This window comes from Callorhinus ursinus, unplaced genomic scaffold, assembly GCF_003265705.2.
Source record: "Callorhinus ursinus isolate GAN/ISIS: 27379988/994484 unplaced genomic scaffold, GSC_fseal_2.0 scaffold13, whole genome shotgun sequence".
Lineage (NCBI taxonomy): Eukaryota > Metazoa > Chordata > Mammalia > Carnivora > Otariidae > Callorhinus > Callorhinus ursinus.
The window spans coordinates 30,358,337-30,384,197 of NW_027397075.1; the positions used below are offsets into that span (position 1 = coordinate 30,358,337).

General features: G+C 37.5%; 1 protein-coding gene across 8 annotated transcripts in view; it reads left to right on the plus strand.

Annotated features, from left to right (window-relative positions):
- Positions 1–25,861, plus strand: part of DNM3 (dynamin 3) — a 569,456-nt gene that overhangs the window by 121,476 nt on the left and 422,119 nt on the right. For all 8 annotated transcript variants that reach the window (XM_025878034.2, XM_073900029.1, XM_073900023.1 and 5 more), the window contains 2 exons: positions 15,424–15,573; positions 16,803–17,006. In XM_025878034.2, the coding sequence (XP_025733819.1) occupies positions 15,424–15,573; positions 16,803–17,006 (354 nt within the window). The remainder of the gene's footprint in view (positions 1–15,423; positions 15,574–16,802; positions 17,007–25,861) is intronic.

Here is a 25,861-nt window from a genome sequence, read left to right on the forward strand (position 1 = left end):
CGATATGGGAATCGATCCCAGGACCCTGGGGCCATGACCTGAGCTGAAGGCAGAGGCTTAATCGACAGAGCCACACAAGCGCCCCTCAAATAAATAAATAAATAAAATCTTTAAAAAAAATAAAGGAGGTGAGTGTCCTTGTGGAAAAGTTTTCTATTACTTAAGTTCCTATTGAGATAATTGGTGACTGTTGTAGCTAAGTATTAATTTACATGCAATCTAACTTGGAAAAACTGTAGTACAGAGTTTCAGATCAGAACTTTATTTTTTCTGTATAGGTATATTTCTGTTAGCATCATTTAAGCTGACCACATAATGCATTGGGTTTGCTAAGTGCTGGATGTTCTTACAAAATCCCTTAGCATTAAAATAAAAATCATTCAAAGAAGACCTTAAAATATTTTAACATTTCTTATCTTCATTTAGATAATTAATACACTAATCAACCTGTTCTATTGAGTTTTCTTCATAGGGACAACTTAGTTTTTCTTTTCTTTTTTTAAGTTTTTAAGAACTGGTTGAATTGACTATTGTCTGAGTCATAGAATAATTTTTGTAATTTGTGAAAGAAAGGCATCTTTTTTTTTAACTCTAAGAAAGAACACTATTTTTTTCACTTTATTTATGTTTTAATTCAATTAGCCAACACATAAGTACATCATTAGTTTCAGATGCAGTGCTCAACAATTTATCAGTTGCGTATAACACCCAGTGCTCATCACATCACATAAAAGCATCTTGTCAGAAGAAGTTACTTTTCATTTTAGTTTTATGCCATCAGTTGTGAATATAGGCATATCTTAAGAGATATTGCAAGGTTTAGTTCCAGAGTACTGCAGTAAAGTAGATATCACAATAAAGTGAGTCAAATGAATTTTTTGGTTTCCCAGTGAATATAAACGTTATGTTTACACTATGCTATAGTCTGTTATGTGTGCAGTAGCATTATATCTAAAAAAAAACAGTGTACATACCTTAATTTAAAAATATTTTATTGCTAAAAATGCTAACCATCATCTGAGTTTGCGGCAAGTTGTAATCATTTTGTTGGTGGAGGGTCTAGCCTCTGTGTTAATGACTGCTGACTGATCAGGGTGGTGGTTGCTGAAGGTTGAGGTGGACGTGGCAATTTCTTAAAATAAGACAACAATGAAGTTTGCCACATCAATTGACTCTTTCTTTGAGGAAAAATTGCTCTGTAGCATTTTATCTGCAGTCAATTCTCTCAAACCCTGCTGTGGCTATTTTTTTTTTTTTAAAGATTTTATTTATTTATTTGACAGAGAGAGACACAGCAAGAGAGGGAACACAAGCAGGGGGAGTGGGAGAGGGAGAAGGAGAGAGAGAATCCCGATGCGGGGCTCGATCCCAGGACTCTGGGATCATGACCTGAGCAGAAGGCAGACACTTAACGACTGAGCCACCCAGGTGCCCCCTGCTGTGGCTTTATCAACAAAGTTTATGTAGTACTCTAAGTCCTTTGTTGTCATTTCAACAATTTTCATAGCATCTTCACCAGGAGTGAAGAAACCACTTTCTTTGCGCATCCATAAGAAGCAACTCCTTGTCCATTAAAGTTTTGTCATCAGATTGCAGCAATTCAGTCCCATCTTCAAACTCTTCTCATTGTAGTTCTCTTGCTATTTCTATCACATCTGCAGTTACTTCTGCTACTGAAGTCTCTAACCCGTCAAGTCATCCATGAGGGTTGGAATCAACTTCCAAACTCCTGTTAATGGTGATGTTTTGTTTTCTTCCCATGAATCACAAATGTTCTTAATGTCATCTAGAATGGTGAATCCTTTCCAGAAGGTTTTCAGTTTACTTTGCCCAGATCCCTCAGAGGAAGCACTATCTATGTCAGCTCTAGCCTCACAAAGTGTATTTCTTAAATTTTGACTTGAAAGTGAAAATGACTCCTTGATCCATGGACTGCAGCATGGATTTTATGTTAGCAGTCATGGAAACAGCATGAATCTTGTCCATCTCCATCAGACATCTTGGGCGACCGGGTACATTGTCAACGAGCAGTAACATTTTGAAAGGAATCTTTTCTTCTGAGCAGTAAGTCTCAACAATGAGCTTAAAAACATTCAGTAAACCATGTTGTAAACAGATGATGTACTGTTATATAGACTTTGTTGTTCCGTTTCTAGAGCACAGACAGAGTAGAGTTAGCATACTTCTTAAGGGCCCTAGAGTTTTCAGGATGGTAAATGAGCATTGGCTTCAACTTAAAGTCATCAGTTGCATTAGCCCCTAATAAGAGAGTCAGCATGTCCTTTGAAGCTTTGTAGTCAGATATTGACTTATCTCTGGCAGTGAAAGTCCTACATGGCCTCTTGTTCCAATAGAAGACTGCTTCATCTACACTGAAAATCTGTTGTTTAAAGAAGCCACCTTCATTAATTATCTTAGCTCAATCTTCTGAATAATTTGCTGCAGTTTCTATATCAGCACTTGCTGCTTTACTTTGCATTTGAATGTTATGGAGAGGGCTTCTTTCCTTACATCTCATGAACCAACCTCTGCGGGCTTCAGACTTTTCTTGTGCACCAGAGTTGGGGCCTTGCTCTGGATGAGGCTTTGACTTAAGGAAATGTAATGGCTGGTTTGATGTTCTATCCAGACCATTACAACTTTCTTCATATCAGCAATCACACCCTTTCGCTTTTTTTAAAAAGATATTTATTTATTTATTTATTTATTTGTTTGTTTGTTTGTTTGTTTGACAGAGAGAGACACAGCGAGAGAGGGAACACAAGCAGGGGGAGTGGGAGAGGGAGAAGCAGGCCTCCTGCTGGGCAGGGAGCCCGATGTGGGGCTCGTTGTGGGGCTCGATCCCAGGACCCTGGGATCATGACCTGATCATGACCTGAGCCTATGGCAGATGCTTAATGACTGAGCCACCCAGGCTCCCCACCCTTTGGTTTCTTACCATTCATGTGTTTATTGGAGTACCACTTTTAATTTACTTCAAGAACTTTTCCTTTGCATTCACAACTTGGATGTCTGGAGCAAGAGACCTAGCTTTTGCCCTGTCTCAGCTTTTGGCATGCCTTCCTCACTGAGTTTAATCATTTCTAGCTTTTGATTTAAAGTGAGAGATATGTGACTCTTACTTGAATACTTATAGAGGCCTAATCTCAATATTGTGTCTCAGGGAATAGGGAGGCCCAAGGAGAGGGAAAGACACAGGGGGACTGCCAGCGTGTTGAGCAGTCATAATATACAATGTTTGTTGATTAAGTTGGCTGTCTTTTATGTCTGTGGTTCATGGCATGCCAAAACAATTACAATAGTAACATCAAAGATCACCGATCACAGATCATCATAACAAATATAATAAAGAAAAGTTTGAAATATTGTGAGAATTACCAAAATGTGACACAAAGACATGTAGTGAGAAAATGCTGTTGGAAAAGTGGTGTCAATGGCCATGCTTAATAGAGGTTTTGCCACAAAACTTCATTCGTAAATAGAACATCATGTGCAAAGTGAAGTAAAGCAAAGCAAAATAAAATGAAGTATTCTTGTATCATGTCCAGGAATTTTCATGAATTCAAGATACAATATTTATTTTTATTTGTTCAGACTTTTGTTGTAAAACTATGTCTTCTTATTATCAAGCTATACCATACTGGCTGATTAGATAATGCTTGGGCCAGAGTTGATAAATATTTTTGTATGATCCCCAACAACATTGAACTGATGGCTCTAATGAAATAGAGTTTAGAGTAGATGTACCTCCCTGTTATAAGAATCTGTAATTTTGTTAAAGTTTAATGCATTTAGCAGAGCAGACATCCACGGGAAAATTCTTATGCTTTTACCTCAACATGTTGTGTGTGTATGTACAAGCTTGGGGTGGAGGAGGAAACCTTTCCTGAGTAATATTGTGAAGACTGCTATTGGTAGAGATTAAAATATTAGATTGTTTTGTAGAAATTGACAAGGTGGTTTTTAAAATTCATAGAAAATGCAAAGAACCCAGAATAGCGAAAACAACTTTAAAACATAATAACAAAGTTGGAGAATAAACACTACCTGATTTTAAAAATGATTATAAAACTGCAATAATTAAGATAGTGTGACATTAGCATGAAGATAGACAAATAGGCCAGTGGAACAGAATAAAGTTCTGGACCTACAGGTAAACAGACAACTGATTTTTGTTAAAGGTGCAAAAGCAATTCATTGGAAAGAGTAGTATTTTTAACAAATGGTATTGGATAAATTGAAAATTTATATGTAAAAAGTGAACTTCTATTCATACCTTTTACCATGGGGAAAAGTTAAGTTGGCTCTGTTTCTAGCTGAGCTTCATGACCTTCAAGAATTTGTCATGAAGGGGCGCCTGGGTGGCTCATCGGTTAAGCATCTGCCTTTGGCTGGGTCATGATCTCAGGGTCCTGGGATCAAGCCCTGCAAGGGGCTCCCTGGCGGGCAAGGAGTTGGCTTCTTCCTCTATCTCTCCCCCCACCCCTCATTTGTACTTTCTCTCTCAAATAAATAAATAAATAAAGTAAATAAATAAATAAATAAATTTGTCATGAAGACATTTGAGGAGCTTATCTAATAAACTAAGATCTTTTTTTAAAAAAGATTTTATTTATTCATTTGAGACACAGAGATACAGAGAGAGAGAGAGCATGAGCAAGGGGAGAGGCAGAGAGAGAGGGAGAAGCACGCTCCCTGCTGGGGCTCAATCCCAGGACCCTGGGATCAAGACCTGAGCCGAAGGCAGACGCTTAAACATCTTAGCCACTCAGGCGCCCCCCTAAGATCTTATAAAATATTTAGATGGCATGCTTACAACTTGTGCATAGAAGTGCATACTCATGGAAAAGGTTTTTGGTCAAGCAGTTAAGATATATTGTATCTAGCAATGTATATTGTAGCTCAGATATTTTCTTTGAGAATATTTTTTTAGTTACATATTTATGTACTTGTAGTTCTGATAAGATTACTGCGAAAATCTCATTTATAAACTTCATTCCTTGTATATAAGATTTTAGGTGAAAATAATTTCATTTTGCGAATTAGACTTTGGATTGTATTTTTTCTATCGAAATTTGATTACTTGAATTTTCATGATGAAGTCTAGTCATTTCAATTTTAATTACTCTACAAATTTTTACTTGGGAGATTACCTTATTTTTTGTGTTATTAAAACAAGGAATGACATTGCATCATTTGCTGTTTCTGAATTTTTATATTCAATTATTCTTTTTTTTAAAGGTTTATTTTATTTAGAGAGAAAGTGACTGCGAGTGGGGGGAGGGGCAGAAAGAGGGGGTGAGAGAGAATCCTCAAGCAGACTCCTGCTGAGCTCAGAGCCTGTTGTGGGGCCTGATCCCAGGACCTGAGATCATGACCTGAGCTGAAACCAAGAGTTGGCTGCCCAACTGACTGAGCCACCCAGGCACCCCTATTCAATTATTCTTAAATATTATTATAATAATGTACTTACTTGAAAACCTCTTTTTTATATTTTCAGTTTCTAAACTTCACTGATTATTGGGAGGAGGCAAAAAGATCCTTGGGTAGTCAAACTTAATATTGCAGTCTATGATCTAAAGCTCTTGTATTATACGGTTGAGGGCTTACTCTGGACTTTTTCATTTCTTTAGACTCAGACCATACACACTAGGTTACTGGACTTTTCATTCTAGAGTAAAAACATAAAGCTACAAGTTAGAATGGGAATGTTCTTAAAAACAGAGAATTTGCTAACAGTAAGAAGTGACAATTATAAACCTGATTGCAAGCGAAGAGACACAAGAAGAAAAAGTGTAAGAAAGCTAAAGCAGTACACTGAAACTAATGTGACACTGTATGTTAACTATACTGGAATTAGAATAAAAACATAAAATAAAAAAAGATAAAATAATTTTTAACTAAGCAAAGTATCTATAGCAAAAATCATTGAAATGATACATATTTCAATTACTTACAGAACATTATTTAAGGGTACAGGAAACTACATAACACATGCTCAATTTATGTAAATTCCTATAACCATTTGTTTGTACTTACCTTGCCCTTTCAACAGCTTTTAACATTATCTATTGCTTCTCTTTCTTGAAACATGCCAAAAGAATATTCTTTTGGCTTCCATAATACCACATACTTCTGGTTTTCCTTCTATCTCTCTGGCTACTCTTTCTGTCTCTTTTACAGACACATTATCCTCTACCTGGCCCATAAAGTTTGAACCTACCCAAGGATCATTTCCGTGTCATTTGATATTAGACAGACTCTTGTGTGTACAACTTATGTACCTGTGACTTTCACATTTATAGCTCCTGGGATAAAACTCCAGACCCACATTTCCAGCTGACTTCCCGATTCTCTACTTGGATATTTCAAATATATCAAACTCAGTTTGTCAAAAGCCATATTTATGATCATTTTCTTTACCACATCCACAAACCTCATGTCCTCCAGCGTTTATATGTTGATTCATTCACTTACTTACTCATTCATTTTATTTGTTCATTAATTCAACAAATACGTATTGACTGCCTAGTAGATGCAGTTCAGTGTTTTGGGCACTTGGGATTTTAGCAGCTAATGTTCCAGTTTTCATGGAAACTATATTCGAGTGGATAAAGAGAGGCAATAAAAAACAAACAAGAAAAACTTTAGATTGTGATTATGTACATTAAAGAAAAGAAATTGGATGATGTGATAGAGTGTGACTGAGCTGCTGCTTTTCTTTGCCTGGTCAAGGAAGCCTAACTAAAGAGGTGATGTTTTGGATGAGAAGTCAATGACAGGGAGGACCCCACACATGCCACAGTCTTGGGAAAGTACATTCCAGAAGAGGAGCAGTTTCTAGAGAGGTCCTGATGTGGGAATGGATTTGGTGTGCTTGAGCAGAAACGAGGCTGTTGCAGCTAAAGTAATTTGAACGTGGCAGGTGGGGATAGTGTTAGATATAGAGGTCAACAGGGGTCAGACTGCCTAGGACTTGGAATACCAGGATGAGGAATTTGGATATTTCTGACTGTACTAGGAAACTTACAGAAGGTTTTAAAAAGGCAGAGACATGGTCTGACATAAGATTTTAGAATGATCTCTCTATAACTGCTTGGTAGAGAATGGGTTAATTGGAGCAAGAGTGGTATCAGGAAGACCAGTTAGGATGTTTTTATGGTAGTCCAGGTAAGAGGTGGTTCCAGCTTAGGAGGAGGATGGCCGCAGTGGAGGCAGTGAGGCAGGGAGAGAGCTGAGGAGAGTGGAATGCAAAAATAGCTCTGGTTTTTGACTTGAGCACATGATTTAATGGCAGTAGCAATAACTGATGTGGAAGACTGTGAGGAGGAGCAAGTGTGGATGATGGGAGGGGGACTAAGTGGGAAAATACAGTTTGGTTTTGGACATGCTAATTTTGAGGTGTCTGTTAGACATCCAAGTGGAAATGCCAATTAAGCATTAGAGTTGGATATAGAGAAGTCAAGTTCAGGGGAGAATTGAGTGCTTGAGATAAGTGCTTGAGATGAGTGCTTGAGATGAATTTGAATATATGTATATATATATATATTCATTCCGAGAAGGAAGAAATCCACAGATTTTTTTTTAAGGCCATTAGAGTAGATGAGATCAACTAGAGAGAGGACAGAGATGACAAAGAAGAAAAGAAGGTCTAGAAGGAAGTCTAGCAGTATTCGATATTTGGAAGCACAGAAGAGGAAGGGGGGAACAATGAGCGAAGAACATGGAGGAAGAACAATCAGTGAGGAAAGAGAAAAGTCAGGGAAGTTGGAATAATGGGAGTCCATAAAAGAGGATGTTTTGAGGTAGAGGAGGAAAATCGTGTTAGAGGCTGCTGAGACAGAATAATTATTCGCTTTGCAATTTTTTGGCCAAGTGTTTGATATGCTTCTTACTTGGTTTCTGTATTTGGAATATAGTTTATCTCTTGATTGTGTTTTACATGGAAGCTATGAGGATGAAATAGAGTTGATTTTTGTTATATTCCTTGAGATCCTTTGAAAAAATATGGAACTCAGTCCAGCTATTTAGATATGATAGCTGCTGATTCTGATTTTTTTGGATACTTGTGGTGGAATATTCATACAGATTCCTATTGCTGGAGGAATTTCTGTCAAGTGCTGGCCTTGGTTTCATGTGCCAGCACTCCTTCAGTGATTGGGGGCCACGTAACCCTCACATGCAGGCTCAGCCCAATCCAGGCTCTAGAACTAGCTCAGCTCTTAGGCAAGAAAACTGTAAAGGACATTGCTGAGCTGTAAATTTCAAGGCAGCACTGATAGTCCTTTCTCTTCACCCTGAGGTCCTGCATAAATGGCTTCGGCTACCAATGAAAAAGTCTCTGTCTTCCATTCTGTGATCGAGTTGGCATCTTGGTCTCTGCCTGGTTATCCTCTGGTTCACCTGGGTCCGGAATTCTGTCTTGATCTCCTCCTCTGCCTCTGGAGTATCAGAACCCTATCCTAAATGCTAGCATTTGTGTCTGGTCTCTGATACCTGCTTGGCACCCACCTTTTGTCTGCTATGAAACCTTGGCCCTCCTTATTCCCATCCCACCCCATTGTTTTTAACCCTCGTGCTGAGACTTCAACCTTTCACCCACTGCTGGACTCTCTCAGGTTGTTAGCTTTTTAAGATTTCCTGTTTTCTTTTTCTTCTGATTACTAGACTTTCCATGTTTACCTTAGGGACACAATTGAGTTCTACTTCAAATCTGGGTCTATAAAATTCATATGTAACTTACTATGTTGCTTATTCAACCACAGTTCTAGGACCTTGCCTTCAGGTTGGGATGACTCGAAGGCTTGAGGGAAGCATTTTTTCCCCCCAAAACTAACATTGATCAATGGTATGCAAAGTGGCCTGCTTTAAAGAAGAAGGAAGAAATCCACAGATGTTCTTTACTCTAAATATGATAGGCATTGGGGAAACACAGATGAGTAAGATGTAGCCTCTTTCTTTGAGAAAATATGTTTTTAAATATAGTCATACATAGACACTTTATAGCCAGTGAATTCAGCTAGTTGCATTGAAAACTATTCCCTCTTTATGCGACCCACGTACTCTATTTTTGTTGGAGCCCTGTGCTCACAAAACACTGCTATTAAAACCCTTCAGAAATAAGACCTCAGCTAAAGTATTGAGGACCCCAGTTCTTAGAATAAAGATTGATAAGAGGTTATGTGCATATGTTCCATAATTATTCTTTTTTACTTAACCTTGATTAATTGAAACATATGCATGTTTTTCCACATGGAAGGGGCATATTGGAAATATTTAAATTCTTATGGTCATGCTGTGCTTTTCACAGATGATTGGAATGCTGCCCAGGCATTAACCATCCCATGCTTCCCCCAAACAACTTGTCAGTTGTTTAACCTAGCATAATTTGTTTTTCATGACCGTTAGAAATGACAGTGCTAAAATGTTTTACAGGGGAATAAAAATAAAAAAGAGTGATAGCTTTGATTTTTTTTAATACACGTCTTCCCCCCAATTATTGTTTGATATAAAAATGTGTCATAACCTTTGCTTCAAATGTAGACTATTTTTAACACTGGGGAAACAGGGATGATTTTTAAAACTAGGAGTCTTATTTTGCAAAACTGAAAACATATGAATTTTAGCAAGACAGGTTATACTGCCACACAATAGAATTTCAAGGATGCATTATCGGGGCTTCAGTGCTAATATGCACATAGCCTTCATCCTTTATATGAACCTGTGGCTAAGAAATTTAATCACTTTCTATTCAGACTGGACTTGGGCTGAAGTCTGGAATTGTTTGAGGAAGAGACCATTTCATGTCTCCAACTACCAAGCATTTAGAATGAAAGGAACATTAAAAACATGCCAAGAGAAGTTGTGCTACTGGAAACTCTGCCTTTCTATGAAAAAGCATATATCTCAACCATAAGATGAGATTGTTAGACCTTCAGACATTTTAGTTTACCATAGTGTAAAAGTCTCAGAAGGCACACATTTACTAGCTCTTTAAAAATGCAGCTACTGATCATCTGCTATACCCTGTTCTGTAGATTTTGGTTTAGGTGTTAGATTTTCCTTCATCCCCAAACTCATGTGAACACTTTCAGGGGTGAGTATAGTAAGTGATGCATTACTCTTGTGATAATCCTTTTCAGGATTTTCATCTATAATTGTATTTTTGGACAGCAGAGAAGTAAAGCAGTCATCTTTAAATTCTGCATTGCTAATAAAGATTTATTTAGGATTGTGTGATGATATAAACTGATTGATGATTCTCCTCAATAGCAACTGTGGTCAGTTGTTCAAAAATATGTGTGCCACCTCTGCTGTCATTTATACTCCACTCGATAGGAGGCAGGGATCCCCTAACAGGACTGGCTTACCTTGTTGCTAGTGAGACACACCTTATTGGCAATATAATCCTGTAGCTATAAATTATAACATGTTTTTCTAATGAGAAAGTAGAATGTGTGGTCTGACCATTATCACTATACTATTAGAGATAAGGGGACATAGACCTATGAGTCTACAGAGCTGGGTAGAGGATGGGTCCTAGCAACTTGAAGTAGGTTTTGCTTGAATTCCATCCTGTAGGATGAATTGCTCTCTAAGAGGCACTTTGGGACCATAAAGAAATGGATTTTGTGGTTTCTGCCCCATTGGTTCTTCTGAAGTGCTGGGCAGGTCTGAATCCCAATGATGGACGTAGGTTAGACCTAGTTGACATCCCTCCTATGGTTACCCTTAGGTCAGTCATTTGGGATCACTCTACTGTGTGTGTGTGTGTGTGTGTGTGATGTATTTGGTGGTAGAAATAATAGTATTTGTAGGGTTTAACCGGTGAGAATATATACAGAAATGTTTTTTAAAGACATAAAATGACTTCAGACAAATATGATAAATCCCTGCTCTCACCTGATGAATTCCACAGGCTCCCTCCACCATCAGTTCACCAATTTGTCTTGTCAACTCCCGTTGTTCTGTTTCCTTTCTGTTCTTACGGAGGAGCTGGTATGGCCCTTTCTAATGCGTCCCGTCCCCTCGGCCTTAAGATGCCACTTCAGCACTTGCTTTTTTCTCAGTTCTGCATTGTCACCTTTCCCTTAGTACTGGATCAATGCCATCAATCTGTGAATGTGTTATCAGTTTGCCCATCTTTAGAAAACCCTCCCTTGACTTCACATCCCTCTCCAGCTGGCCTCTCACTGTTTTGCTCTTCTTTACGCAAAACTTAAAACAATTGTCTGCAATTAATCTCTACTTCCTCTTCTCCCCTCCTCTCCTAATCTCTTCCAATCAGGCTGCCTCACTCCACGGTAGCAGCTCTTGTCAATGTCCTGAAGGACTCTCAAGTTGCCCAATTCTATGATCATTCCTAGTTCTCATCTTCCTTAACATGTTGGCAGTATTGGATGGAGTGGAAGTCTCTTACCTTCATGAAAAACCCTTTCTACTTGGCTTTGGGTCACCTCTTTCTGAGTTTACCCCCTGTCTTGTGGACCACTCCTTCTCACTCTCCCCTGACCTCTAAGCCCTGGAACACCCAGGGCCCAGTGCTCTGACTCTTCCCCAACTAACTCTCTCACTTAGTGACCTCATCCCCTTGCCTGACTTTAATGAATTCCAAATACATATTTCTAGCTTGTACTTCTCCCTAGATGAAAGACTAGTGTATCTAGCCCCAAAGGCATTCTTGTGCTAATTAGAAAAAGCTGCCTTTTTCCTTAAGCACTTGACTGCCGTCTTCTGGAAAAATTTCAGAATAAGTAAACGCTTAACAGATGACTGGGGATGTGAGTGGTATCTCTTACAGCTGTGTAATCCTCAACCATTAGCAGCAGCTCTGTTTCTCCACTTGTGTAGTTAAGTATGGAGTAGGCATCACAAGTGTAGAAGATCTGCAACCCCCATCTCCCCAACCTCTTTTCAGTCTTTTCTATTTCAAAATTCTCCCCATTGCTGAGGTCAAACTCCGGGAAACTGTTTTTGACTCTCCTCTCTTTCTCCTGCACCCCTCCTTTAATCCATCAGCAAATCCTATTGGTTTTTCCTTCAAAATACATTAGGATTTAGCCCCTTCTCACCACTCCCACTGCTGCTACCCTGGTCCAAGCCCCATCATCTCTCACCTCCATTATCCCAGTAGCCAGCTTCCTATCTTACTCCTCAGTGTCTGTTCTCAACATGACAGCCACAGTAATTTATTTAAAACCTCGGTCACATCATGTCTCTACCCCAAACCCTTCGAGTGGTCTACCATTCTTTCAGAGTAAAAATTAAAGTCCCACAGGCTCCACACAATCCAGGTCTGCGCCACAGCTCTGACCTCATCTCCTGCCCCTCTCCCCCACAAAGTCTGTGATCCAGACATGTTGGCCTTGCTCTCCTTCCCTGATGCTTCCAGGTTCAGGGACTCTGCAGATGCACCTATGTAAAGCATTGCTTGCTCCCTCTTCTCTTCAGTTTTTGCTCAGATGTCACTTTATCATATCAGAGAAGCTTTTCTCAACCAAAGCACATAACAAACCAATCCTCCTGCCCTAGCATTTAATATCCCCCCTACTGTTCAATTTTCTCCACAGCATTTATCATCTGGCAACACCCACATTGTTTACTGTTTCATCTCATGCGAATTTAAGCTTCATGAGGTTAGGGACTTATTTTTTTTCCCTGCAATTTTTTTTAAAGATTTATTTATTTATTTGTCAGAGAGAGAGAGAGAGAGCGCGCAGCAGGCAAAGGGAGAAGCAGGCTCCCCTGCAGAGCAGGGAGCCCGATGCGGGGCTCCATCCCAGAACCCTTGGATCATGACCTGGGCTGAAGGCAGATGCTTAACCGACCAAGCCACCCAGGCGTCCCTCTCCTCTGCAATTTTTAAAATAGTGCGTGGTGAATAGTAAGAGCTCAAAATATTAGTTGAATAAATAAATGAATACCAGCATCTTTAAATCTCTCTGCGGGACCCTATCCTTAAAAAGACACAAAGGTTTGAGATGGTCTTGCACAATTCTAATCTCTCAATTTCAAAATAAAAGCATTTTTAGGAGACCAAGAATGAATTTAAATCTAATTTGGAAAAATTGCATTGATTTTGCAGCTTTCTGGAAGGGCACTGGTTTCCTACAGAGAAAGCAAGTAGGCGCCATCTAGTGGCGACAAGAGAAGTCTACGCTTGTGTTACTTGAATTATTGATTGGCAACATAATTGAAAATGGACTCTCTCTGATCCAGAAGCTTATTAATTTTATGAAAGTAATATTTATGATAGCTATAAGTCCTCAACTATGCATTTCCACAAAATATATTGAACTGAAAAAGTACAGTTCCATTTCTTATAAATTATTTTATGACTTCTTTTTATATATTAATTTTTGTTTGTTTTCTGGGATCTGACAGCCTTTGTTCCTCTTTATTTTTCTTATTGTTTTATCTTCTACTTATCTTTAAACTCTTATGTTCCCATGATTCTAGCCAATCCACTGGGTTAGGTAAATAAAATCAAGGCTGTATCTTCTGGGAATTTAGATGCTAATAAAAACAGCACCTATGAGGGTAAACATGTGAAAAGAACATGCCGGAAGATGCAGTCGTCACTTCAGGCCATAATTCTGAAGCCTGATGAATCTTTACTGTGTATACTTGCAGCACTGAGGAGTGAACTGTGGGAGTCTTAGCTTGCCGTTTTTCAGAAAGTAGCACATACTGTATGAAAAAACTAAGAAAGAAAAATATTCATGTCTACCTACATTGACAGGAAAGACTGAAATGAAGTAAAGTCTCTGCATTCTAACATTTGAAACATTAGGTCATTGCAGTTCTTTGGGAAAAGCCTGGGAAGAAGATGGACTCCTTGTGCCAGGGCTCAGATTAATCCCGGACTTTTTACAGGGAGGAAGACTTTGCCTGAGTAGCTCCAGGGAGCAAAAGTTGGACCAAGGAAATATGATCAGAAAGCAGATTTTAGACCATTGTTAAGAAACATTCTGGTGCGCCTTGGTGGCTCAGTTGGTTAAGCGTCAGACTCTTGATCTCAGCTCAGGTCTCCATCTCAGGGTTGGGAGTTCAAGCCCCACACTGGGCTCCATGCTGGGCATGGAGCCTACTTAAAAAAAAATGTTTCTTTTTTTTTTTTCCCCAGTAAGAGTTTTTTTCCAGACATCAAAGCCTCAGTTTCCCATCAGTGGATGTTTCTGAGCAGAGGCTGGATGATAACCAGCCCAGGATATGTTGGACTATTAAGATTCTCGATTCCCTGAAAGACCTTGCTTTCTCTGCACACACTGAAACCCTCCCCGCTCTTCAGTACCTGGTTCAAACCGCATTTTCTTTTTTAGGCACTGCAACTTGAAGCCATGTTTCCTATTTCTGTCTTTCCTTTTTCTTTAAATGCAGATCAGCACCATTTCCTGCTGCCTGTGTTAACTGGTGCTAAGCTGCTTGAAGACATCTTATAGTTGTCTCCCTATTGGCTTTGTCATATTGGGTGAAGGTTAAATGTTTATGGTGGAAATGGCAGAAAGACTACTAATAATTGTCTCAGCTGACAACTGGGCTCCAGATACTTAGCCTTAGTCTAAGTTTGGTGCCACAATTCTTCAGCTAGTTATTAGAAAAGCTAAAATATTTGTTAAGATTCATTCTCTTATTAAGATTGTAATTTTAAGTCTAATAGTATCAGCTTCCTTTTTGAGTTGTGTTATATACCTGATACTTCTGGAAGCAGGAATAGAAATCGATAGCACAACAGTGAGTAAGATGTTACTGAAACTTAATCTAATTTTCTGTTATTATATATAGTTTTTCCTACTTCCACAGATACTGATTTTTTTTTCAGATTGCAGGTAATATTTTCTTTGATCTAAAACTCTTTTTTTCTTGGAGAAATTATCTTTTTAACTCTACAAGTTGGTGTGGTATCTTGAATAGTATATTTTAAAGCTAAGATATTCCATATATTATTTCTTTTTAAAGAATTAAGTAATTTTGTTTCTGAATTGTCTTGCCTTTTGAAGCTATATTTATATAACTTAGAATTCCCTCTTGATAAAGTGGGGGTATTGAAAAAGGACATGCTAATAGGATTAGGTAGACTTTGTATGTACCCTAGACTTAATTTCTTTAACAATCAGATGCTGTTTGCTTTATCATTTGGAGGGCCAGAATTCTCTTTAAATTATTTAATAGACTGGATGATTTTAGTACTTTTAGTATTTAATTGCTCCTCTGAAAATTAGCAAATTTAGCATTCTTAGCATTTGTACTGTGTTTAATATTTCTAAAGTATTAGCTGTGTTTCTTAGTAACTACTGTATTCTCTCATTTTAATGGCTGAGGAGACAATATGGGATACTTTGATTTGTATTAAAGAAACATTTTTTCCTTACAATTATTGCAAGAGTGCATGGATTTTAAGTTGTGTTAATTTGTCTTTTGTAGAATATGCTGAATTTCTACATTGCAAAGGAAAAAAATTTACAGACTTTGATGAAGTTCGCCATGAGATTGAAGCAGAAACAGATCGAGTGACTGGAATGAATAAAGGCATTTCCTCCATACCCATTAATTTACGAGTTTACTCTCCACATGGTAAGTAAAATAACAAAATTTTTTAATTTTTTTGAGGTTTGTCAAAAAAGTTTGACAAACTTTTTTGTCCTCAAAAATTTTTACATTAATTGACATACATTATTTGTGCAGAGGATGGTTTGTTCTCTCTGAAAGTACTGGGTTTCTAGGATTGTGTTTGGGTACTACCATAAATGGGATGGTCCAAAAAGTTCACAGATTTATGGGGAGGCAGGAGGACATGACTTGTAAAAAGGTCAGAATTGAGTATGGCACTTAAAAATTTTTCTTTAAGTTTATTTTAAACTTTTAGAATTTCAAGAGGTATGCGTGAAAAATTCCATTTTTTAACATCTTCAGTCTTAGCAAGAATCTTAGAGGTACCTGGTACTGTGACTGAGTCTTCTGCTATTGGATTTTCTTGTAGCCCCATATATTTCTATTTATTCTCTTCCTGAGGAACCACCGATGACTTTTTCTAGATTATCAGCAGAAACTTAAAAATTAGATAACCAGTTCGTGGTATGTGATATGGAGTAGCCTCTATTCTGACTAGATTTTCAGTGGGGCAGATTTTAATCTCTAATCTTCTACTCAGCTCTGTTGCTTTTAAAATGGAGCATGAGTGAAATAAGCTCAATTATGACTTTCCAAGAGGATTTGGTGCCAACTCTCTTGTGTGCAGAGAACGATAGCCAGGTCACAGCTGGAGTAGCTGACGCAGGGGTAGTTCCCTGCTCTCCCGATGGTACACCATGAGTCTGGCTGGTTACCCTACACAGTAACCTCATGGTACCACAGTGGCTCACAGCTTTCCAATAGGCTAAGTGTCTAACCCCCCTCTAGATAGTATATGATGCGTTTGAAGTGAAGGACAAATCTTACGCTAAGAATTTTAGGCCATTTGAGGGCAATGTACAAGACTGGCAGACAGCATATACACTTCTTGTTCAGTTTTTGAATTATAACACACTAGTTACAGATATGACAGCTCTCTCTTAGCTATGCAAATTAATGCCTTTCAAATTGGGTTAAAATGATCATTTGGTATAACACAATCATATAAAAATAGAGAAAACTAACAAAGGCATTTTGTATTCTATGCTTTTTATTCTACACACAAGTTTGAGTTAGCTCAATATACAATATGTAAAGCTGAGCTTGTTTTATTTCCACTAAAGAGACAGATGATTTTGCATTGTTATTTTTTAGCATTGAGGGTATATGTAAAACTCTTTTTTTCCACACAGTGTTAAATCTCACACTTATCGACCTACCTGGAATTACTAAAGTGCCTGTGGGAGATCAGCCACCAGATATTGAGTATCAGATCAGAGAAATGATTATGCAGTTCATCATGCGGGAGAACTGTCTGATTTTGGCTGTTACCCCAGCCAACACCGATCTTGCAAACTCAGATGCATTGAAGCTAGCTAAAGAAGTTGATCCTCAGGGTGAGTGTGTGGTCTTTAAGATGAAAGAGAATTAGTTTAAAATGTTAAGGGTTTGGGTATATTTCAAGATAACACAAATTCTCATAACTTAATTTTATTGTTAATTTAATTAGCCATGATTAATATTGTTAGATTTTTTGAATTTAAGATGCTGAAAGAAAAATAACTAGGGGATATAGTCTGAACCTATATGAATAAGATTAAGTGAGATCTAAGCAAACAGATATTTCTAATCCCCATGAACTACTTATTTTAAAAAACCAACAAAATAAACTTCTGGTACAGAATTCAGACAGTCCCCTTTAGTTATTAAAAGAGTTACCCAAATATACTCGCAGTGAAAACTCCTTCTGTTTCATGTGTGTTTTGTTTTTTTAAAATAAGAAGCATTGTCTTCCTAAAAGGTTCTTCATCCATTTTGAGTTTATCTTTGTGTATGGTGTAAGAAAATGGTCCAATTTCATTCTTCTGCATGTGGCTGTCCAATTTTCCCAACACCATTTGTTGAAGAGATTGTCTTTTCCATTGGATGTTCCTTCCTGCTTTGTCGAAGATTAGTTGACCATAGAGTTGAGGGTCCATTTCTGGGCTCTCTATTCTGTTCCATTGATCTATGTGTCTGTTTTTGTGCCAGTACCATACTGTCTTGATGATGACAGCTTTGTAATAGAGCTTGAAGTCTGGCATTGTGATGCCACAAGCTTTGGTTTCCCTTTTCAACATTCCTCTGGCTATTTGGGGTCTTTTCTGGTTCCATACAAATTTTAGGATTATTTGTTCCAGCTTTGTGAAAAATGTCAATGGTATTTTGATGGGGATTGCACTGATGCAAGCTGGTACAGCCACTCTGGAAAACAGTATGGAGGTTCCTCAAGAAGCTAAAAAAATAGAGCTACCCTACGACCCAGCAATTGCACTACTGGGTATTTACCCCAAAGATAGAAATGTAGTGATCCCGGGGGCACCTGCACCCCAATGTTCATAGCAGCAATGTCCACAACAGCCAAACTATGGAAAGAGCCCAGATGCCCATCAACAGATGAATGGATAAAGAAGATGTGGTATATATATACAATGGACTATTACTCGGCCATCAGAAAGGATGAAATTTTACCATTTACATTGACATGGATGGAACTGGAGGGTATTATGCTGAGTGAAATAAGTCAATCAGAGAAAGACAGTTATATGGTTTCACTCATTTGTGGAATATAAGAAACAGTGTAGTGGATCATAGGGGAAGGGAGGGAAAACTGAATGGGAAGAAATCAGAGAGGGAGACAAACCATAAAAGACTGAATCATAGGAAACAAACTGAAGGTTGTTGGAGGGGAGGGGGGTGGGGGTTGGGATAACTGGGTGATGGGCATTAAGGAGGGCATGTGGTGAGCACTGGGTGCTATATGCAACTGATGAATTACTGAACTCTACATCTGAAACTAATGATGTTCTGTATGTTGGCTAATTGAATTTAAATAAATAAATTAAAAAATAGGAATTAAAAATAAAACATTTTAATGCATGTAAAATATTTAATTTATAATTATTTGACATAAGCATATACTATAAAAGCAGGGACTTTATGTTATTAGCATTTCAGAAACCAGAAAAATACCTTATTTCTGCTGGTGTTTTGATTTTTTTCTTTCTGTGAGCTGAGTAATAATAGTTTATCTTCAGAGACCCCCAAATGGGGCTTTGTGTGTGTGTGTGTGTATGTGTGTGTATGTGTGTGTGTGTTTAAAGTAATTATGGAAAGGCACTCAGTGATGAGTCTGTTCAATATAGAGATGCATGTTCTCCAATTCTAGGAAATTTTTTTTTTTTTGATAATTAATTGCCCCTACTTTCTCTGTTGTCTTTATCTGGAATCCTTATTATTAGCATGTTAGAACTTCTGGATTAACCCTCTTTTAAAAAAATCCTCCTCTTTTATCATGTTTCTTTGTATTTATGTTCTACTTTTTGCAAAATTTACTCAACTTTATCTTCAGCTCTTCTGATTAATTTTTCATTTCTGATATCATTTAAAAAGTTCCAACAGCATTTTCTCATTTTGTGAATGTTATTTTTATTTATTTATTTATTTACTTATTTATTTAATTTATTTCTTTGTTTCTTTATTATGTTTTTTAACAGGAGTATTTTTATTTTTTAAAATAACATCATTCTCTTGGTTTTGCAAGTACAGTGTCTTCTCTAAAGATTTTAATGAGAGATCTTTTGAGGCTTTCCTTTTCCTAATCTACATTGTCTCTTGAGAGTCCATTTTTTTCTGGTGGTCTTTCTTGGTCATCATCTTTGATGTCAGAGACCTTTTGTTCAAGTGATTGGTGATCTTTTGCTGCTCATTCAGATAGAAGAGTAGAGCACTAACAAGCTGATGAAAATTCTATATGTGTATGAATGGGTTTCATTGACTAATGGGCTTTATCATAGGGTGATGGGGCTGGCCATTTTGTGAGGAGACTTCCTCAGCTACTCTTAGATGCTATGAGTATTTCCACTTGCGCTGGTCTGGTATAACCTGATGTCCAGTGGTCTCAGAATCAAGAGGAAGAATTGAGTTGGCAAGGGTGTGGGGTGGTTCTCACTGTTCAGCATGTAGACCTTTAATTAATCCCTCTGCTTTCATAATGGCATTCCTGAAGGTCTTCTTGAGTCCAGAGTCCCTCAAAAGAGGTTCATCCTCTTTTGAAAGTAAATCTTCGATATTCTGCTGAGGTCAGGAGGAGTAACTACATGGTTATGCAAGATGAGAAAAAGGGTCTGGAGACCTATCAACATTGCATATACATTTTCAGTCAATTCTTCTATTTTTCAACTCCTCTTACACCCTGGCCTTGGTGCCTTTAGTTCTTAAACCTTTCCACAGTTCTGCACTAGTAACTATTTAACTTCTTTTTGGCTTCCTCTAATATCCCTGACATTGGTGCTTGAAACAAAGCAGGTGGAAGTTACAGATGGCTAGATGGGGACCATCCCCAGGATTCTCTCTCTGATATCAGTGGGATAGAAGAGCCAGATTCAGGGTTGGGGCTAGAGTCTAGTTATAAAAATGATGCTAAAACACCCCTGTCTCTGCAGCCTTCTTGTCCCACAGGAGACAAAGCCATGGCTATCTGATGGGAACAGAGACAGCACTTCTATCAGTAGATTCTAGGAGGTGCAGCACAATCATGTTCCTGAAAAGTCCACACTTAGTCCAGATGAAGCTTCATGGAGGAGTACAAATGGTATCTCTGAGTCTCTGATTCAGTCTTTGGTTCTGTCTCCTTGGAGTTGTTTCTTTTCTCAGATAGACTCTCCTCACAGGTGACAAGATGTGCAGTTGTCTCAGCCACACATCCTCACATCTTCAAAGATAGTGAAAGAATAGCCAATGGAGAATTAATCTTCCTTCCTTCCTTCCTTCCTTCCTTCCTTCCTTCCTTCCTTCCTTCCTTTGTCAGGAGAGAGAGAGAGAGAGAGAGAGAGCACAAGCAGGGGGAGCGGCAGGCAGAGGGAGAAGCAGGCTCCCTGCTGAGCAAGGAATCTGATGTGGGACTCAATCCAGGACTCTGGGATCATGACCTGAGCTGAAGGCAGACCTTAACTGACTGAGACACCCAGGCATCCTGAGAATCTTTTATTTTTATAAATTCTGAATTTTATAAGAAATATAAATTAAAAGAAAATTGGCTAGCTAATATATCCTATAAAATATATAGTTAATTCTTGAGATTGGTTTAACATATTCATGTTATATTTTACTCCTTTTGTTTAGAAGGGATTATTATCATTTTTAAAAAATATTTAAAAAGATTTTATTTATTTATTTGACAGCGAGAGAGGGAACACAAGCAGGGGGAGTGGGAGAGGGAGAAGCAGGTTTCCCGCTGAGTGGGGAGCCCAATGTGGGGCTCGATCCCAGGACAGTGATCATGACCTGAGCCGAAGGCAGACGTTTAACCGACTGAGCCACCCAGGCGCCCTGGAAGGGATTATTAATGGTAGTGACTATATCTCATTCCTCGGGCTCCTCAATAGAAGATTCATTTATCAGCTAAATAACTACCAAAACAATAACTCTCACGTGAATGGCATGTCATTAGGTGGGAGTAATTAATGTTGGTGGAGGGAATTGTCAGTTTACCAGAAAGGAATCAGTCTTTACAATTTCACTGACAGTATTTACAGTGTGTTGTTACAGCATAAATAAAATATAGCATTAAGTTTCAGTCATAGATTTGTAATACTATGCTACAAATCTGTATGCAGAAAGTTAAATTTGAATGTTTTTTCCTAATGTAGGCCTGGCTTATTTTAATAAGCCTATTGTTATTCGATGCTACTTAGAAGTTGCCATCTGAATGTTCATGAACTTACCCAAAATGGGTCTAATTTCTTGTGGATCAGTAGAACTCCTGCTTTGTCAAAGAAAGGCCCTCATTACTCCAATTTTTAATATCCTATATATGATAGTTTTGAGAACAGATTTTTGTAAGTTTTGCAGATAATTGGCAGATAATTTTGCAGAAAAGAGAAAACATTCAGTGCCACTGTGTACCATTTACTTGTCTGACCGATTCCTTCATGGTGATTGGTAAGGAGGACAATTAATCCATTGCCTGAAGACTCTTAATAAGTATGATTTTGGGTTCATTAATAAAAGGTCCTTGCTAATCTCAAGGCTTGTCATTTGTTTTCATATCCCAGTTTAAATTCCAAAACTCCTAAACACTCTTATGCCTGAGAATCCTGAAAATTATCCAAAGAGTTTGCATGGTGCTCAGGTCTCCAGAGACCCATTTTGGTGTGTTGCTATCCTGTGGCTTTGACTGGTCCTGGACATCACTGAAGCACCAAAGGAAGAGGGTGGATTCTTTCCCAAACCAATAGAGTTCACATTGTGTGTTTTCAGTAGTTGTGAGAGAATTAAAACAGAGAAAGGAAGAAGCTGGAAAGGATTTAGAATCTGGTATTTAGGGATATGTTGTATTGGGATTGACAAATAGAGACTTTCATTTACTTTCTGTGTCCTTCTAGTATTCTGTGAGTATGTTTTAAATATCTGTTTCAGAAGTCTAGTTTTCCTTATAATTACAGCTTTGGTAAAAAAGCAGTGACATCAACTTTGGTTATTTAGATGTGTGTTGCTTAATTTCCACATGTTTGTGAAATCCCCCAACTTCCTTCTGTTGTTGATTTCTAGTTTCATTTAATTTTGGTTGGAGAACATACTTTGTAACATTTCAGTTCTTTAAAATTCACTGAAACTTATTTTATGGCTTAACATGTGGCCTGTCTAGAGAATGTTCCATGTACATTTGAGAAGAATGTATATTCTGCTGTTGTTGGGTATAGTGTTCTATAGATATTTGTTAGGTCTATTTGGTTTATAGTGTTACTCAAATGTTGTTTCCTTTCTTCTATCTGGTTGTTCTATTACTTTAATTGAGACATTAAAGTCTACCACTATTCCTGATGAATTGTCTGTTTTTCCCTTCAATTGTCAGTTTTTGATTTATGTATTTTGGGACTCCGTTGTTGGGTGAATTTGTACTTGTTATGTCTTCTTGATGGATTGGCCTTTGATCATTATAAAATGTCATTTTTGCATCTAGTAACAATTTTTGTATCAAAATCCTGTTTGGTTTGGTATTAGTATAGCTATTCCAACTCTCTTTTGGTTACTTTTTTCTAGGTATATCTTTTTCCATTGTTTACTTTCAATCTATTTGTGTCTTTGAATATAAAATATGTCTCTTGTAGACAGCATATAGGTGGATCATTTTTTAAAACCCATTCTCTAATGTTTGCCTTTTGACCAGTGTTTAATCCATTTCCATGTAATGTAATCACTGATAAGGCAGAATTTATATCTCATTTGCTGTTTGTTTTCTGTATTGTTATGTCTTTTGTTTGTGTATTTCTCTATTAAGTAATAGAGAAATAATTCTTTGTTAAAAATGTATTTTCATCTGTACCATTTTAATTCTCTTGTCATTTATTTTAATGTTTTTTTAAGGTTATTTTCTTGCTGGTTGCCATGGAATTAAAATTAACATCTTAATTTATAACAATAAAGTTCAGACCAGTACAACTTAATTTCAACAGTGTACAAAATTTTCCTCCTGTATAACTCAATTTCCTCCCCTTCCTTTGTGCTATTATAATTATACAAATTACATCTTTATATATTACATGCCCATCAACACAGACATATAATTATTTCTTTATTCAGTTGTCTTTTAAATCAGAGAGGAGAAAAAAAGAGTTACAAATTAATAATAATACATTTGTATTTTCTTTTATATTTACCTATGTAGCTACGTTTACCAGTATTCTTTATTTGTGTGGATTTGAACTACTTTCTAGTGCCCTTTCTTTCAGCCTGAAAGACTCCAGTTAGTATTTCTTATAGGGCAGGCCTGCTAGTGTGGGATTCTCAGTTTTTATCTGGGAAAGTCTTAATTTCTCCTTAATTTTTGAAGGAAAATTCTTAGTTGATAGTCTTCCCCCCCCACCACCACTTTTCGAGTATGTCATCTTATTACTTTCTGACCTCTAAGGTTTTTTTTTTTTTTTAAAAGAAAAATCAGTTGTTATTCTCATTGAGGACCATCTTGAACATGATGGATCTTTTTTTCTTGCTGCTTTCAAGATTTTCTCATTATCTTTAAGAGTTTGATTATGATATGTGTAGTTGTGAATCTCCTTGATTTTATCCTTTTTGGAGTTTTAGGGTTTTGGGGAGTGTAGATTAATGTTTTTCATCCAATTTGGGACATTTTCAGCCATTCTTTTTTTTTAATGTACTTTGTAACATTTCAGTCCTTTAAAATTTATTGAGACTTATTTTATGGCTTAACACATTAGTTAATATATAGCATAGTATTGGTTTCAGGAGTAAAATTTAGTGATTCATCACTTAAATATAACACCCAGCGCTCAGTGCTCATCCCAACAAATGCCCTCCTTAATGCCTGTCATCCATTTAACACATCCCTCCCACCCGCCTCTCCTCTAGCAACCCTCAGTTTGTTCTCTATAGTTAAGAGTCTTTTATGGTTTGCTTCCCTCTCTGTTTTTATCTTATTTTATTTTTCCTTCCCTTCTCCTCTGCTTCGTCTGTTTTGCTTCTTAAATTCCATGCAAGTGAAATCAGATTTGTCTTTCTCTGACTGGCTTATTTCACTTATCATAATACACTGTAGTTCCATCCACGTGGTTTCAAATAGCAAGATTTCATTCTTTTTGATGGCTGAGTAATATGCCATTGTATAAATATACCACATCTTCTTTATCCATTCATCAGTTGATGGACATCTGGGCTCTTTCCATATTTTGGCTAATGTGGACATTGCTACTCTAAACATTGGGGTGCATGTACCCCTTTGAATTTTTGTATCCTTTGGATAAATTTTATATCCTTTGGATAAATACCTAGTAGTGCAAATGCTGGGTCATAGGGTAGTTCTATTTTTAACCTTTTGAGGAACCTCCAAACTGTTTTCTAGAGTGGCTGCACCAGCTTGCACCCCCCCCAACAGTATGAGAGGGTTGCCCTCTCTCTGCATCCTCATGAACATCTGTTGTTTCTTGTGTTGTTAATTTTAGCTGTTCTGACAGGTATAAGGTGGTATCTCATCGTGGTTTCCATTTGTATTTCCCTGATGATGAGTGATGTTGAGCATCTGTTAGTGATCTGGATGTCTTCTTTGGAAAAGTGTCTATTCATGACTTCTGCCAATTTCTTAATTGGATTATTTGTTTTTTGGGTGCTGAGTTTGGTAAGTTCTTTATATATTTTGAATACGAACCCTAAATAAGATATCTTGTTGGCAAATATCTTCTCCCATTCCATATGTTGCCTTAGTTTTGTTGATTGTTTCCTTTGCTGTGCAGAAGCTTTTTATCTTGATGGGGTCCCAGTAGTTCATTTTTGGCTTTTGTTTCCATTGCCTCTGGTGATGTGTCTAATAAGAAGTTGATACTGCCGAGGTCAAAGAGGTTTTTGCCTGTGTTCTCCTCTAGGATTTTGATGGTTTCCTGTCTCACATTTAGGTCTTTCATCCATCTTGAATTTACTTTTGTGTATGATGTAAGAGTGGTCCATTTCATTCTTCTTCATGTTGCTGTCCAGTTTCCCAACACCATTTGTTGAAGAGACTGTCTTTTTTCCGTCGGGTATTCTGTCCTGTTTTGTTGAAGATTAGTTGATCATATAGTTCTGAGTCCATTTCTGGGTTTTCTACTGTGTTCCATTGATCTCTGTGTCTGTTTTTGTGCCAGTACCTTAAGTCTTGATGACTACGGATTTGTAATATAGCCTGAAGTCCAGAATTGCGATGCCTCCAGCTTTGCTTTTCTTTTTCAGGACTTTGGTTATTCGGGGTCTTTTGTGGTTCCATACAAATTTTAGGGTTGTTTATTCTAGCTCTGTGAAAATGCTGGTGGTGTTTTGATAGGGATTGCATTAAACGTTTAGATTGCTTTGGGTAGTATAGACATTTTAACAATGTTCTTCCAATCCATGAACATGAAATGTTTTCCATTTCTTTGTGTCCTCTTCAATTTCTTTCATAAGTTTTCTGTAGTGTTCAGAGTACATATCTTTGACCTCTTTAGTTAGGTTTATTCCTAGATATCTTATTGTTTTTGATGCAATTGCAAATGGGATCAATTTCTTGATTTCTTTTTCTGCTGCTTTGCTCTTGGTGTGTAGAAATCCAACAGATTTCTGCACATTGATTTTATATTATGCAACTTTGCTGAATTCATGTATGAGTTCTAGTAATATTTTGTTGGAGTCTTTTGGGTTTTCTACAAGGAGTACCATGTCATCTGCAGATGGTGAAAGTTTGACGTCT